A 15,788-nucleotide genomic window follows, 5' to 3' on the forward strand; every position below is an offset into this window, starting at 1 on the left:
TTATTTTAAAATTCAAAGTTTTTCCTTAAATCTCCCATATTCATGTCAATATTTCAAGGGTCCCAGGCTGGTGATAAATTTCTACTTGGAATAGCTATTTTTACTGGTGGTATTTGCTGTGGGTGATGTAACAGAGTTTAATATTGAAATGAAACTTAATCCAATGCCTCAAAGTGATGAAATGCTATGGGTTTACAGTGAAGTTGCTTAAACTCATTGAATAATCTCAGAGTATTATGGTAATGCCCCACTTCATGCAGATCTATATGTTTTAAAACTGTAATAAATTATTAACAGACTTCATTTTAAGTACTTTCCACTTCAAATCGTTGCCCAATTCTTAATGGAATTATGTGGTAGGCATATGGATATCTATTTATGTGCAGGTGTGCATGCAAATACAATATATATCAGAGAAGCAGGGAGATAAACAGAAATGGCATGTGATAGATAGCCTTCTGGTGATGTTAAGTGTCATGATACTGTGTGTGCCAGCAGATTTCTATGGGAAAGTTTATCTCCCATAATATGCCATAATTAATTCATTACTTAAACATTAACTTGTGGATTCAAGGCTTAATAAATAAATAAACAGTGCAAACATTCATTAGTACAGTGTAACTGAACTTACTAAAAATTGTTTGCATTGAAGAGGAAAGGGGCTTATTGCCCTCTATAACTGATTTAACAGGAAATTCCCAAATGCTTTTGTATTCATATATTTGTGCATGTTTATATATAGCTATTTAATACACGAGTAACAGCTTCTGAGCTTTGTATGCTGTTCTTAGCTCTAGGGACCCTGCCTCTTCATACATTCTGATTGCTCTTTCTATATGTACCTAAAGTGGGGGGATTCACCTCAGTATTTGCACCCTTAAATTATGCCCCAAGCTTTGTCCATCTGTCCAGACCTCCCTGCAGTTAATGGGAAAAGGTAGGTACCTCCAAATGGTGGGCTTTGATACCAATATTAACATAGGATGATGTTGAGATGCCTGTCTCTTCATTTACTGCTGAGGAAGCCTTGGTGCCTTGGAGAAATTTTTGACAGCCACAGTTGAGTGAGAGAATTTCCCAGGAACTCTCAAGTGATTACTCTAAGTAAAGGAAAAGCTTCATCCACTTTCCAAATCCCACACATTTAATTCATATGCAATACTCTGTTTCTAGAAACAAAAATGCCCATTTTTTGCTCTTTTCCAGTATTCAAACTTAAGTTTTGCCTTGAGGCTTCTGGCAGCAGGCTGTGCAGGTTGACAGTGGAACATGAGAGTCCCACAGCTGTGAAATGAGTGGGCTTGGGGTGCTGGCAAGTTGCCTGTCAACATGATCCTCTGCTGGCTTCTAGTACAAGTGCAAAATAATTAATATTATTTGAATAGCTGTCATCTGTAACATGTCATGCACTGGCACTAAGCCACGTTCCCATGCTCCTGAATTCTATCCGTGTAACAAGGCTGGTTAAGACAAAGGTAAGGGGACATACAGGTACTGCTCTCCCTTGGAAAATCAGAAGCCTATGGAGTTGTTGCAGATTAAACTGATCAAACTGATAACTAGGAATAGATATGAACTATCAAAGCCACCAGCAAGGTGGGAACAAGTCAGAAAACAGATGCCTCCTTGTCCTTCACTTCTTTTTTTTTTTCAGCACTAACACTTTAGGCATTTAAAGCCTGAAACTTCTTTTTCCCAACTGTAGTTCCTTTAATGTTATCCTTTCTGCATTGTCTCTGCAAGAAAGCTCTCAGGTTTTCCTTCAGGAAAAACAATCAATTTCACACTTTAAATTGCCATGCTGTCCTCAGTGTCTGAGCCTTCTTAATGGCAATGGTCAGCAGAGGAAATTCCCATTTTTCACTGGGATGCAGTAGTGATGTGACTGATGCCAGGCCCTTGTTTCTCCTCTCCACAAATTTTGGTGGGAAACTTTCTTAGTGAAGGCCCTGCTGAAGCTCAAGAAAGCCTGTCCTCAGCCCCTCTCCTTGTTGCCTGCCTTAACAAGGCTCTGTGACATTTCCCTCACATCTGCCCTCAGACAGTCCCAGCTGTGATGATGGAGAAGCATTCTGAGAAAAAACTTAAAATTATATATTACAATATTTTAAAATATTTTACACCTTCAAAACAGAATTTCTGTCTTAATTCAAATCAGTTAGCTGTGATGGGAAATGCACACGGTCCAATATAAGAAGCCCAGACTAAGGGGCTGCAGTGGAAAAGGAAGATGTTTTGCTTACGTTTTCCAGAATCACAGCATATATACACCCCTTTGCAATTACAGTAAGTGATTGCAGGTGTTGTGAATTGTAATGTATTTTAGGCTTTTGTTTCTTTGTTTCATTTTGAGTAGGAGATTTTCAACAGCTCTTACGGGAGATGCGTGTCCAGATCACCTTGGCTCTCACAGCAAGTCACTTATTTTGATATGACTGTCAGTCACAAACTCAGAGACTACAACTTCTTACTGGATTGCTTACACAATCAGTTGGTGAATAGTCCCACTGATATTAAAGGGGACAGAAAAAAAAAAATTATATGGTTTGCTGTATGTGAACAAGGGGAATGTACTGAAGTCACATACAGGGGATAAATTCAGCATTTATAATTAAATTTCCCATTAAGTTCAGTATTGTATGCTTAATATGGCAGTGGAAAATGACTATAGATTTGGGTCTTGTTCAATTGTTTAGTGATTCCTGAATTACTAAAGTTGGGCTAAATCTTCAGCTAGAGTAAACTGGCACAGTTTGTGAAAACCAGTGTAGTTTTTTTCCAGGGTACAGCTGCTAAGAATCTCTCTTGCTGTATATAAAGAGGATCCAACTGCCTCAAGTTCATGTAAGGATAATATATGAGAAATAATAACTAAAATTACCCTTTATCTATGGAGAAGAATTTGCCCCACATAGCCATAGTGCAAAACTGCTGTGTGACAGCACATGAGACCCTGTTCTTCACCCGTGTGCTGAAGTCAGTGTTGGCACAGCCTGACTTGGGCACAGGGACACTGTTTTTTTCTAACTTTTCATCATGTACTCAGCCCTTCTGCCTCCTCTATTAGCTTCTTATTCATTTCCTCCTATCCTGTCATCAATCACTTGCTGTTGGAAGGGCCATTTTTAAGAGCCTCAGGCTGGATCTTGAGCCAACAGCATCAGCAAAATCAGAGTGCTTTAAAATGGATTAATGAAGTTCTGAGCTAGCTGTGTTTAGGACAACAAATGGGCAATTATAACATTTAAATCACAATACTGAGTGATTCTGAAACAAATATAGAATTCTGGCAGACAAGGATTTTTAATATGCAATCATGGATATATTTTAGGAGCATTTTCATTACCCACTCATGGCTGAGCCATTAATTAAGTGTAAGGTCAGTCTCATCAGCTGACTGAAAAAACACAGGCCACCGTGTTCTCCTGAGGGCTGCCAGCAGAGACTGGACAAGATCTCCATCAGCACAGCTTCTGTCCACTCACACTTTCTAAAAACAATGGAGCAAAGTGGCAGAAAATATGTTTCAGTACCTTCCCGTGCACCACACGAAGTGATGGCATACAGTTAGGATCTGAAGTAATACTTTCAAAAACACTCAAATGACTTGAGTAACTCACTTTTATCTTCAATCATGAACTAATTAATCAAATCAATAAACCACAGGTGGTTCACACAGGGCAGCTTTCTGAACTGTCTTTCTGAATTTTGAAAGATTGTCCCTTAAAGGGAACAATAAATGGGGAGGCTAGAGGTGACCTTTTAACAGCAGAGAATGGAGGTAGGAGACATCCTGTTTTACAGAGCAATACAAGCCTTTGGAGAACAGCTGAACTCCCTGGAAGCTCCCTCATTTCTGTAGTCCTCTGTACTATCATGAAGGGATATTGTGGGTCTGCACTCTCATATTCTGAATAATGAATCTCAAATAGTAACAGCACAGTTATCAGTTAAGCTTCAGGTGCTGTATTTCTTTCAAATGAAGAGGAGCTTCTTATTCTCATTTATGAGAGGACAAAGCCCTTCAATTTAAACTGAAGCTGCTGAAAAAGCTCAGGGTTTGTTCTTTTAAATTCAAACAGTGAAAAGAAGTATTCTTAAGCTTCTTAAGAAGGTAAGAACTTAGTTCAGCACTTGTTGGTAACCATCAGGTTTACCAAAGTAGTGCATAGTGTCCTGGTTATTCCACTAGTGATAATTTGCTAGCAGAAAAGAAATAAAATACATAGAGCTCCATTAGTTCAGCAGAAAGGGTTTTGATTTCAATTGATCAAGACTGTTTCTGAGAAGGAAATTAATTTTACAGATGGTAAATGGCTAAGTAAGCCTTTGGGGAATCAGCCTGGCTGTAGTTTATAACCCAAGATCAGATGCTGCTGCAACGCAAGGCTTTGGGAAGTGTGGGAGTGCCTGCTCACGTGCATGATGTACCTGCTTCCACCAAACGTGGGCACTGTAGGCACACGATAGACCTGAAGCTTCTCAGGACCACTGGTACTGCCAACTCACTCAGCTGTGCCTGGGAAAAACTGTGGCAAGAAACAGGCCCAAGGCCAGATAAATGCTCATGGCAGGCTGTGTATAGCCCCAGAACCATGGGTTGAGCTCCATCATGTTCTCCATTCTTTGCTAACGCTGTCCTGCCCACCACATTGTCTACTGTATCCTGAACTGCCTGTGTGACCTACTGTTAATTTCCACTGGCAATGTGTTCCTTCCTTCCTCCTGCATTCACAGGTCCTCGGTTTCTCCATGAACCGCACTCCTCATCTTTCTTTTCTACCTTTTCCCCCCAACTCCTTTTCCTGTCACTTTGAACAGCACTTCCAGACATTTTCCTGGTGAAACCCTGTGTGTTCCTCTACCATGAGCTGCTCCCTTTTCCCTGCTTCATGACTCACAGCACCTGTGGCTGGTAATTAGGGAAAGTATATTAAAAAACCTCCTTAGTTTGCTATCTAGCTTTGCAACCACTGCAGACTTATGAGGAGGATATTCTAAGAAAATTTAGGTATTTTAATGATTTTATTCTCTGCCTGTGATATTAAAAGAATAAATAAATAAATACTCCTCCCCCAGTAATACAAAAGCCCAGGCTTGAGTAAAGGTAAGTGCTATTGGGCCAAATATATCTGAACATTTTGGAAGAGAAAATAAAGACCATTTTTGAAACTGTGACTGCTGGCGAGCAGAGCGGTGTGGGGAAAAATAGGTAGAACAGCAGGATTGCAGGCAAAGTGAAGAGGATTAGGAGACCAGTTTTGGGTGAGTGCAGAACAGCCCAAGGGATGGTCCCTGAGGCCAGGACACAGCATGAAAGAGCAGGAGGACTAAAGAAGGAGAGAAAATAGTAAGGAAAAATATATGTAGGCAACTGTAAAGAAAGCTACATAAACTGCGTATGACAAATCAGTCAGATTTAATCACCTGTATCTGACTAGCTCTGTGCCTGCACAACTACCTGTGAAGCATTCTCTAATATATTGTTCACACACAAGCACATAAATAAATATTATTACATGCTGCCTGGAACAGAAGGGGTATTTTAAATGCCTCAATTTTCCCCCACTTCACCGTCTTCCACATTCTTGCTTCTTTCCAGCACCAGGCAGTTTTTCAAATGAAGCTGTGAGGCAGCAAGGAAGTACTGGTACTGGCCATATGGAAGATAGGGGAATGCAGTAAGAATATGAAGCTGTTAAGACCAACACCTCAGCCTACCATGCGGCCTAAAATTCCTGTCTGATATATTCTAGTAAATTATGCCTAGGGAACCACCATGGACTTCAATTTGTTGGAAAGTTATCAGAAAATGTCACTATGAAGATATTTTATTTGAAATTTGTCTTCCTATTTTGGATACTTGTGAAAACTGTAATTTGTACAGTATTGCTTGTGTCAATAATGGATTCCTGCGCCTGGACCATACATTAAATTACCCCTCAGAGACAGTCACACTGATTTTTTTCCCCTTTTCCTCTAATGTCACTGAAAAATATTTTTAGTAGTACCATACAGTAGGAAAAAATTCTTAGCTGGTGAGCAGGCTTCTGAAGGTATTTAACAAGCTTAGAGAAGGCTCACCACAATTTCAGAAGATGCATATTTCTGAAAACTGGTGATAGATCTCACCCCAGAGACCATTTTTGAGTTCCCCTTGGGGTGCCTAAACAAATGCAAATATTTTTGCTTTGACAGTAATTGCATACACCTTGGTTTCAGCTGCAGGTACCAGCAGTGCTGTGCTACTGGTGAAGCTGTTTCGTCGCAGGTGAGACCCCAGCAGATGCACCAATTACTTCACATACTGTTTACCCGCTTTTGGTGACATTGAGGCTAACCTTGGAGTCACCTCCCCCGCTGCCACATTCTCCTTTGTCGTACCACCATTTGTTTTTCAATTTGTCCAAGAGGCCTTGTTCATTCAGTTTTAAAACTGCGAGGTTAACAGCATTTCTTGAAACGATAAAACATATTTTGTAAGAAACTGCACAGCTGTTAAGATGTTAGAAGGAATGAGGACTTAAGCTGTTTATAAGCTTGATCCACACACTAAATAAACCTCTCATTTCCATATTTCAAAGCCCTTGGCAGCACAAATAATTGAGGTTACTTCCAAATGTGAAAAATGTGTTTCCAGTTCTAGAAACGATTTTCAGAACAGCTTGGATTTTAATGCAAAAATTCTATCAACCAACCCAAACTATTTTTGCAAAATGATGATAAAACTCTGGCTGGAATTAAAAATGATTTACACGGATTTATCTGAATCTGTATTTAAAGTGTGGGCCCAGGCTGTTTTTTCAAGCAGATGGGAAAATGTATCCCCATGTACTAAAGAGGCAAGATCCAGACTGCCTGTGCTAGACGCTGCCAGTCACTGTGTCACTACAGCTGTGACATGTAGCACTTCAGACTGATCCTGAATGAGCTAAGGATTAGGGCTCCAGAAACAGGCTATGGGAGGAAGAGCTGAGGAGGACTAACAGCTCACACACTGACTAAGATGCTGTCCAGAGCCAGTCAATGGAAAACACTGGACAAAGTGCCAGAGGTCTGTCTGTCTGAAGCCCTGCATCTGTGCATATGGGATGCAAGCTCTAGAGTCCTACTCCCTTTGCACATTAGAGGCTTAGCTGAAAGGCAAGACCTGGGGTCTCGCCTAGTGCCATGACTCCAGGGACTGCCCTGCTGTTCTGGGAGAGCACCCTGTGTCCCAGCCCGAAGAGCACCTGAGGAATGGAGGAGGAAGGTGATGATGAGGGGTGACTGCACTGGGGAAACCTGGGAACAGTGTGGCCAAGCTGAAGCTCAAGCACTGCTGGAAGAGAAAAGCCAGCCAATTAGTTATGTGCTGAGAGAAAAGAGGTTTTTTGGACATCCTGAGGACCTGAGATACAAGGGCATTTTTTGGGCATCCTGAGGACTTTTCTCTGGAGAGTTTATACATGTTATGCTCCAACTGGATGAAAGACAAATCCTGCTTTGATAGCAACACAGTGGCATGGGTGCAACAGACTGAAAGGAGTTCTGTGATGTCCTGGTGTCCTCCATATCATGTTTAAATTCTCTTTTTTCAGATGAGAGAAATACCTGTGAGAGAGACTTTGGATCTGTGCAGACAGAGGGGCATTGCCAACCCAAAGGCTAAAGCACAGAACCACTGCTTCTGTAGGAATTCAAGGCTGCTGGAACTGCACTGAAACTCAGCCAAGAACTAGGACACAGCTGGTCCTAGGATGCTGTTGCTTCTCTGCATGCTCAGAGGTTTCCCTTTGGGTGTCTAGAGAGCATCAGGACTGGATGGCAGCGGTTAGACAGTATAGACCACCATACAAACCCAAATTTAAGGCATCTGGATTTATGATAGTGACTATAGCCACTATATAACATTTTAAAATCAGTTGATAATTAATCTTCCAAGGTATTTATGCAGCCTTATCATCTCCAAAGGAAACTTTGCACTTGTTTAAGTGTACAGCTTCCTATCTGTATTACTAAGACCCTAAACAGTCACATATCCTAATGATACACAACTACATCAGTATCAGTAAAATTGTATCTTCCTATTTTTATGTCCAGAGGTCCCTAGTGCATCCACGCCTAAGAGAAATGTATACTCTCTCTGATGGGTGTCTACCCAGGCTTGCGTGTGGCTCTGCAGAGGCACGTGGAGCAGTGGCACAGTTCATCTCCAAAGTATTTGAGAGGTGTCAGCAGCTTAACTACTGCTCTTTGGGGATGATATGGGGTTAAGAAAGATGGAGTTTCTCTCTCTGAATTTGTTTAATGCTTTCAACATCTGTCCGTCAGGACTGAGTGGGATATGACAAGAACTATGACTGTCAATAACATTCTCACTTCAACAGTGAGAAGATGCAACACCTTCAAAGCACTCGGAGAAGGGCCAGGAAGAGATCCTCTGGCAGCAGGGCTCTGTCAAATCATATGGCACTAGAAGACACTGGGGTTTGTGATTCAGCCTCCCTAGAGATGGCTGATCTCTCATCTCTGGAGGTCCTTTCTGGTCTTAGAATATAATTTTTTCTCTTATTAAGAGAGATATCTTCCTGGCAACGAGGTACAGATAATGGTACTTCATAGCTTATGTAGAGTCCTTTACTACTGTGGTCCATCTGTGGGACAAATGTCAGCTTCATGACAAACCTTTACTGTCTTCTGGTAACAGCTTTTCATAAAGCTCCTCCTGGATGAAAGACAGGTCCTTGCTGGCTGGTCATGAAGTTTGGAAACTACTTATGTAGATCTGATGTTACCTAACTTCACTGCAGTTAGACTTACAGGAGATTTTCAACAGAGATAAAGTAATTGCTTGTCTGTCCCTGAAAGTGAAAGTGAGAACTGCAGGCTGTAGTGGGAGTGATAACAGACTGCTCTTGGATGATAAATCTTTAAGGGGAATTTAGCAGCCAAGCTGACAAATGTGATTTTGTGTAAGTGCTCTAATTATGGTTCACACTCCAGAGGGAGAGAAGCAATTGCAAAATTGGAATGAAATTGTTCATTTGTCCCTTTTGTTCTTGGAAGCAATTGCTTTTGAATCAGTCATATTTACTACAGATTTTTCATACTCAGCTTTTCATTACAAAGCCTGTGTTTTCAGTCTGTTTGCCCCATTCAGAAAGATAACTGTGTGGCCAGCCTTGCCACTTAACAGAGAGATTTCCAGTACACTAAATATAAATGTTACCTTTTTAAGGACATTGGGACCAGGCCATAAATGAAAGATGATCCTGGAAACACATTTCTTTGATGCTGAATAACATTATTTATTCTGAAAATCGCTTAGATATATATCTGGAGCCTGCTGTCTACAAAGTCAATGTCAAAACTCCTTCTTGCTTGAAGGGATCCAAACCAAGGTCTAATTCAATGTTGCTATGTTGAATTGTCACACTGGGCAGCAATAACACAAGCAGCTGCTTTGACAGTTCTACAGATGCAGGCAGGATTGATCACTCCCACAAAAAATGAAATGTATCTCAAGGAATATCACTAACTCTCAATTCAACAAGCCACTTAATCTCAGCCTGATTTTAAAGCAGATGGGAAGCCCTATCAATCTGTCTATCTGAAAAAAACATCTTCAAAGAATTTCCTCTGAGCTGTAGTCTCTCAAGAGTGAACATTAAAGCTCACCAAATTAGACAAAGTCCATATGCTAAAATTCTTAGAAATGTTTTTTTTTCTTTTCAGTCTTTATGTTATTTTGGGTGAAGATGTTACTTGATAATTTACAACTTCTTTTTCAAGTTAATGTCTACTTACACCTTTCACTTGGATATTCCAAGATGAATTAAAAACAACTAGGTGATGTCTTTTACAACTAACGTAAGTTTTCATGTTTAATTTTCATGTTGAAGGAAAAGAGCTTTCTCACTTGCCAAATGCTTAAATTTATCTTTCAAAGCATTAAAGATTATCAAGGAAAATGTTCCCACAGTCATTTATAGAAGCTGCAGCTGGTTGATAGTAATCCTAGAGTAATAAATAAATAAATAAAACCCATTCATGAGAGGGTTATTTAGCTGGGTTATTAGCCATATCCATAGACAGTTTCACATCACAATCAAGAAATGAAAATAAAAAGGATGAAGAAGTAAATGTGGATTTAAGCTGCAATCATCACTCGGAAATTAAACTGTATTGTTTATAAATGTAACACATTATTGTCCTCATCATGTCTAGTAGGCCATGTAAAACCAGGTTAGTTTCACACTGCTTTCTCTGTTGCTTTGTTATCCAGGTCCACCTCAACATGTGGAAATAAATAATTTCCCTCTGGTCAGCAAAACACAGAGAACCTTTGTTCAAAACTGCTGTACCTCCCGGGTTGGTTATAACTGAGAGCCTAAAATGTGCAATGGTGACTGCATTGAAAATTATATGAAGACCTCAAAGCCAGGCTAGATCATCCACACTCATCCTAGACAGCGCTTTGTTCTGCCACAGAGGAAGGCATTTGGAAACCTGAGTATCCATGGCAAAAACTTTTCTTTCATCTTAAAATGTAGGACTGCATCTGCAAAACCACACTTAGTCCAAACTCCCACTAAACTCCCACCAAACTCCCACTAATATATTCCTCTATAAAGGAACTGATGTCTTTGCAAGAGTCAGGGTTTAATAGTAATAAGCAGGCAAGGCCTTTAATATTTGACTCTTAATCCTTAATGTCACTGCACAGTCCTGCCTCTTCCATTAGTCTGAAGAAAACAGAGTCTTTGCATGCAATAGTCAAGCCAGTTAAGACAAAACTGCAGACCTCACTTCACAAGTACTTGGGTACATGGACAGTGATTTCAATACATGGATCACAGCTATTTTTAATGAGTCTTTAGAATCACAGTATGAAAGATGTGATGAGAATTAAATAATTTTCACTCATTTAAAATAGCTATCCCTATAAATAAACAGCAGTAAGCAGTTTAAAACATTAATTAGTATCCCTTCTTTTTTTCTAGAAGAGCCCATCTGTGCTGTAGATACACCTTACACAGTTATCAAAAGATAAAACTCTACAGACATATGACAATGGGACTACCCAGTCCCTTACAAAATAACATCAGTGATTCCAAAGAGATACCTCATTTTTTACCCAAAAGAATTGCAACAGGGTGTTTGCCCAAAGCCCAGGGAAGCCAGCAGAGAGGTTTACTTTTACTTCCAGTGAGTTTGGATCACATCAATGGTTAGCAGTTGACCCATCTGCTGGACTTCAATCTGTAAGAAGCAGTGAGGGAGGCATGCAACAAATCACCTAAACACCACGGTGCACTACATTGTGGTACCCAGCTAGGGACCACCACAGCCAACATCACAAGCACTGCTGGAAATCTGAGACAATCATAGCAGTCCATCATGAAAAGGGACACAAAATTTTGCCTAATGCAACACTTTGAACATCAATTTCATCACAGGATCTCATCACTCCTTAGAAAACCGTAACTAAAACATGAAATACATTCTGCTCAGTAAGATCAACTAATGCCCAGAGCTTGAATACACACAACACAGAGAAAAGGCTCTCTCCAGCTTTGTTAGGCTGCATATGTATCCAGACATATGTACACTTGTATACAAATATGTATGCTCTCAGCCACAGCTGCTTTTCATTTAACTAATTCAGTTCCCAAAATCTCTGGATGCACCATGGTTCGTAGGATGGGTGGAAAGCACCACCCATCTGCACCAATCAACATCATTCCCAAATGCAATTCCAAGGCCTTGGCCTGGTTCATGGAGACTGCCTCCATGAATTATGGTCTCAGAATATCTGCTTTTGAATACTAAATACTGAATACTGGCATAAAGGCACAGACAGGTACCTAAGTATGCATTACAACCAAGGCAGGATCTCTGCTGCAAGCATTTAATAACAATATTTTAGGCAGCTGGTAGAGCCTTGCCAGGAAAACTTAAATGTCTTAGCTATTTAAACAGCTTTGACATTTTCCTGAATCCCTTTCCTGAACTTAGTCTCATAAATTCTGTGTAGCCGGCATGTCAGATAGCAAAAATACTTCCCTGCATCCTGGGCAGATTCTTAGCGCAGTTCTGCAGTTTTCATCACAGACGGCGGCACTGTTATTTCACTGCTAGAGTTGGGGATGTTGTTCACTTTCAATATTGAACGAGCTAGATGTGCAAAAATAACGTGACTCACTAATGACACCCTCCATACACGAAAAAGAGCCTTGTTTAAATTGCAGCCATAATGTACAACCCAGTGTCCCAGAAATGCTGGGGCCACCACTGCAGCTGAAGAGGCAAAAGCAGAGCAGAGACCCCCAACCCTCCAAAAGGCTTTTCACAAATCATTCTCACAAGGGATTTCAAAGTCTCAGAAATCACTCAGTCACTTAGAAGTCACATGGTGCAAAGAGATGACATCTCTGGTTAACCTCAGGTTCTCTGAACATACAACAAAGTTCAACAAGGAATACTGAATGTTATATGGACAAAGCTCCATGGGTAGGTCATATGCAAGGTATGGACCAACTGGCAAAGTACAGAGGCTTCCTTTCTATTAGGATAAAATATATGACCACATTGTCCTGTAAGTTTGTTGCACATATACTCCTAAGTAACTGGTGCCTGTAAAGAAGAGGGAATCAGCAAAGATGGGAAGTAAAACCACACATGTGGTGGTGCATCACCACTACAGGAACAAGCTTTCCTGGGACTGCAGTATCACAGCCAGTGTTGGCAAGTGATGACGTGTCCCAAGCTCATTTTCTTCCTTGCACTTTGGCTGTCTTTCCCTGCAGCTACCTGCTGGTGCAGCCATCATGCAGACCAGCCCCTGGGCACTACTGGAGCAGGCTGGAGGGCTTTCTTCTTCAGGACAAGGCAGAGAGGGTGCTCGGTGAAGCCAAGGGCAGTGACCTTATTTCAGTGATGTGAATTGCAGTTATTCTCTCGTGATCTAATCTGTATCCAGCCCAGGTGGCTTGTGAAGAGGAGGCCACAGCTGCCAGGAGCCTCTCCTCACCCCCCAGCCTAGCGCTTCCTGCATGCAGCTAAGGATCTTTCTTAAATGTGCTTAGCAAAACACAAGTGGGTGCATTTTTATAGCTTATGTATATAATCCATTCAAATAATTTTTAACAGGAAAAATTAAAATGCAACCTTACCAAGCAAAAAATTAAGACCTGCACATCTTTTGAGCTGTTTATTTTATCCATGTTTTGAAAAGCATTGATGGCAGATTGTAACATGACATAAATGTAGTGCGGTTTAAGGGTGTTTGACAATTCATCAAGAGAAATTAAGTGTAAAGCTGCATGGCACTGCTGAATATGTTTAATAAATTAGGATTGAAAGAAGCACTCTGTTAATGAGGAAGATGTAGCCAAAGCTTACATCACTGTGTACTCAGAAGGTTTGAAAGATCAATAACATAAATATTAAAAAGAAGAGCTAATGCATGAACATTTTTACAAGAAAAATGATCTAAACTTTAAAGACAAAAGGCCTGCTTTAAAAGCATGTAATCTTAAACCCATTTAAGTTCTTACACGGGAAATTTTTTTACTGGGATTTGTAAAGATTTGCATGCTGTCATGTTACTTGTATGAAAAAAACTGTATTCAAATACTGAAGCACAGGAGTCATCAAAACATTTTCACGTTACTTCAAACAAAATAGAGTCCTTGGCACTTGCTGTCAGAAGTTGGCCAGCATTTATATTAAGTAAAGAACTGCTAGTATTCATGTTGTGAGTCTTCATATATATTAGCTCTTTTTCAGTGGGTCTCTCAGGTTTTTCTACTAAGCTCCTCCATTTTTATATCCATGCTTATCAAAGAAAGGACATGATCAGCCATCTCAGCAGAAAGCTCAGGTCCAGCTCAGGACCCACTAGAACAGTGAATACCTCCTGAATTCCATCTTGCAAAATTCACATTCCCCTGCCCTGAAGAACTGACTGGTCTGTAGAAAGCCAAAGTGTTGCAAAAAAGCTCTGCACAGGTTCTGTGCTTCATTAGAAGCTGAAGCCTTTTAAAAACATTATTTTAAAATCTCCTGTCCAACTGCACTTAAAACACCTTTCACAGAAAAATATATCAAAATATTAGTCAAACAATAAGAATAAAGTAATTTTACAAGAATGTCTGTTTATTCCTACCTATTTAGAGATGGGAAATTTACAGCAGTGCTCAGATACTTTTCGATTGTGGCTAATTAAAATAAGTATAGCACTCTTCATCTAGCCATCCAAATAAGACAGTTAATTTCCAGGGGCAGTGAGTATTTACAGCTTCTATGTATAGCCTAAGTATAGTACATGTTTAGTTCCTCGAGCTGAGCTTTGTAAACAAATATGAGCCAAACTGGCACCTTGAGGATCAGCAGGAGTTCCAATTAATGGGAGACCCACTGCTGCTAAAAATTGCCACAGCTACTTTGAATTCAAAGAGGTTGTGACAATTTACACCAGCTAGAGGTCTGATGACTGAAGTTTAAAATATTTATATAGATTGAAAGCTGTTTTGCAGAAAGATATTCCAATTACAGTATGCAAGCACTTCTTGGCACAAGCAATTAAATATATTTTTTGCCTGTGTAAAAACAACAGCAGTTGACCTGGGATTGCAACTCAACTTGTTTCTCTGTTTTACACAAAGCTTTGCTGTAAATAAAAAACACATAAAATTGTCCCTAGAAAATTGGTTCATATTGGTTCAGTACACAGTCTTTAGCAGCAGCAGAAATGCTAATTTCTCCCAACTCTGAGGTATTTTAATTTTTGCTAACAACTACCTAATCCTGTTGTCATCGAGCAGTGCATTTTGTTGTTTTGTTTTGGTTTTTTTTTTTTTTTTTTTTTTTTTTAAGCACAATTTTTCTTGCTGGTTCCAGCATAAGCAGGATTATGTGAATGGGCTGCTGCAGTGCAACACCTGCCAGTCAGAATACATGTTTTAAAGGCTTAGAATCATAGAGTCATAGAATAGTTTGGGTTGGAAGGGACCTTTAAGATCACCTTGTTCCAACTCCCCTGCCACGGGCAGGGACACCTCCCACTAGACTGGGTTGCTCAGAGCCCCATCCAACCCAGCCTTGAACACTTCCAGGGATGGCGTATCCACAATAATGCTCGGTAGCCTGTGCTAGTGTTTCACCACCCTCAGCAAATCCCTCACTTGAGTGATATTTTTCAAAAGTGTCTGAGACCAGTGTAACGCTGTCTCCATGCTGCAGGAATCACTCTCAGGATAAGCTTAGCCCACTGCCAAGTTCCTCAGAACTCTCTTTCACCTCAGAAACATTAGTAACCCTGAGCCATTTATGTTTTTACATTGTTGAAATTGCTGAAAGAATTTACAGTAATATTTTTAAAATTGAAATGTGTAAAGTGAGCATGTGTAAGTACATCCCTCTCCCCCACCAATACATAAGGTTTTCATATGGGCCAACATTCACCTCTGGCATGGCTGGCAGAAAACTTTTTGCTTTTTATGCCTTAGGTGAAGCAGACATCAACTCACAGTATTGTTTCAGCAAGATGTTTGGATACTGTTTCACCTGCCTCTCCAGTAACTCCTAAGTTTAGGGTCCCTCAGCTGAAAGAAAATGACTGTATTGGCATAGACAGGTTGGGGTTTCCTGGCAAAGCACAGCATGTGGTTCAGTGCCAGGCAGAGGTTCCATCTGTGTTGGATTGGCACTGCTGAAAGTCAGGGAGTAGCAGCTTGAGGTGAGGGTCACAACAGTGAAGATCTATCATGCCTCATGCTGTCCCGCTCCTCTCCCAGTTAGAC

The 15,788-nt window shown here is 40.4% G+C and overlaps 1 protein-coding gene across 8 annotated transcripts in view; it reads right to left on the reverse strand.

Annotated features, from left to right (window-relative positions):
• The window catches only part of GRIA4 (glutamate ionotropic receptor AMPA type subunit 4), a 211,852-nt gene that overhangs the window by 10,820 nt on the left and 185,244 nt on the right, over positions 1-15,788 (reverse strand). For 5 of the 8 annotated variants that reach the window (XR_010996327.1, XM_068181399.1, XM_068181405.1 and 2 more), the window contains exon 14: positions 6,342-6,456. The exons of the other annotated variants lie outside the window; for them this stretch is intronic. Coding sequence is in view for 4 of the 5 variants with exons in the window: in XM_068181399.1 (XP_068037500.1) it covers positions 6,342-6,456 (115 nt within the window). In the remaining variant the exon portion in view is untranslated. The remainder of the gene's footprint in view (positions 1-6,341; positions 6,457-15,788) is intronic. 8 annotated transcript variants of the gene reach the window in all.

The sequence above is a fragment of the Anomalospiza imberbis genome, chromosome 2, assembly GCF_031753505.1.
Source record: "Anomalospiza imberbis isolate Cuckoo-Finch-1a 21T00152 chromosome 2, ASM3175350v1, whole genome shotgun sequence".
In the NCBI taxonomy this organism is placed as follows: domain Eukaryota; kingdom Metazoa; phylum Chordata; class Aves; order Passeriformes; family Viduidae; genus Anomalospiza; species Anomalospiza imberbis.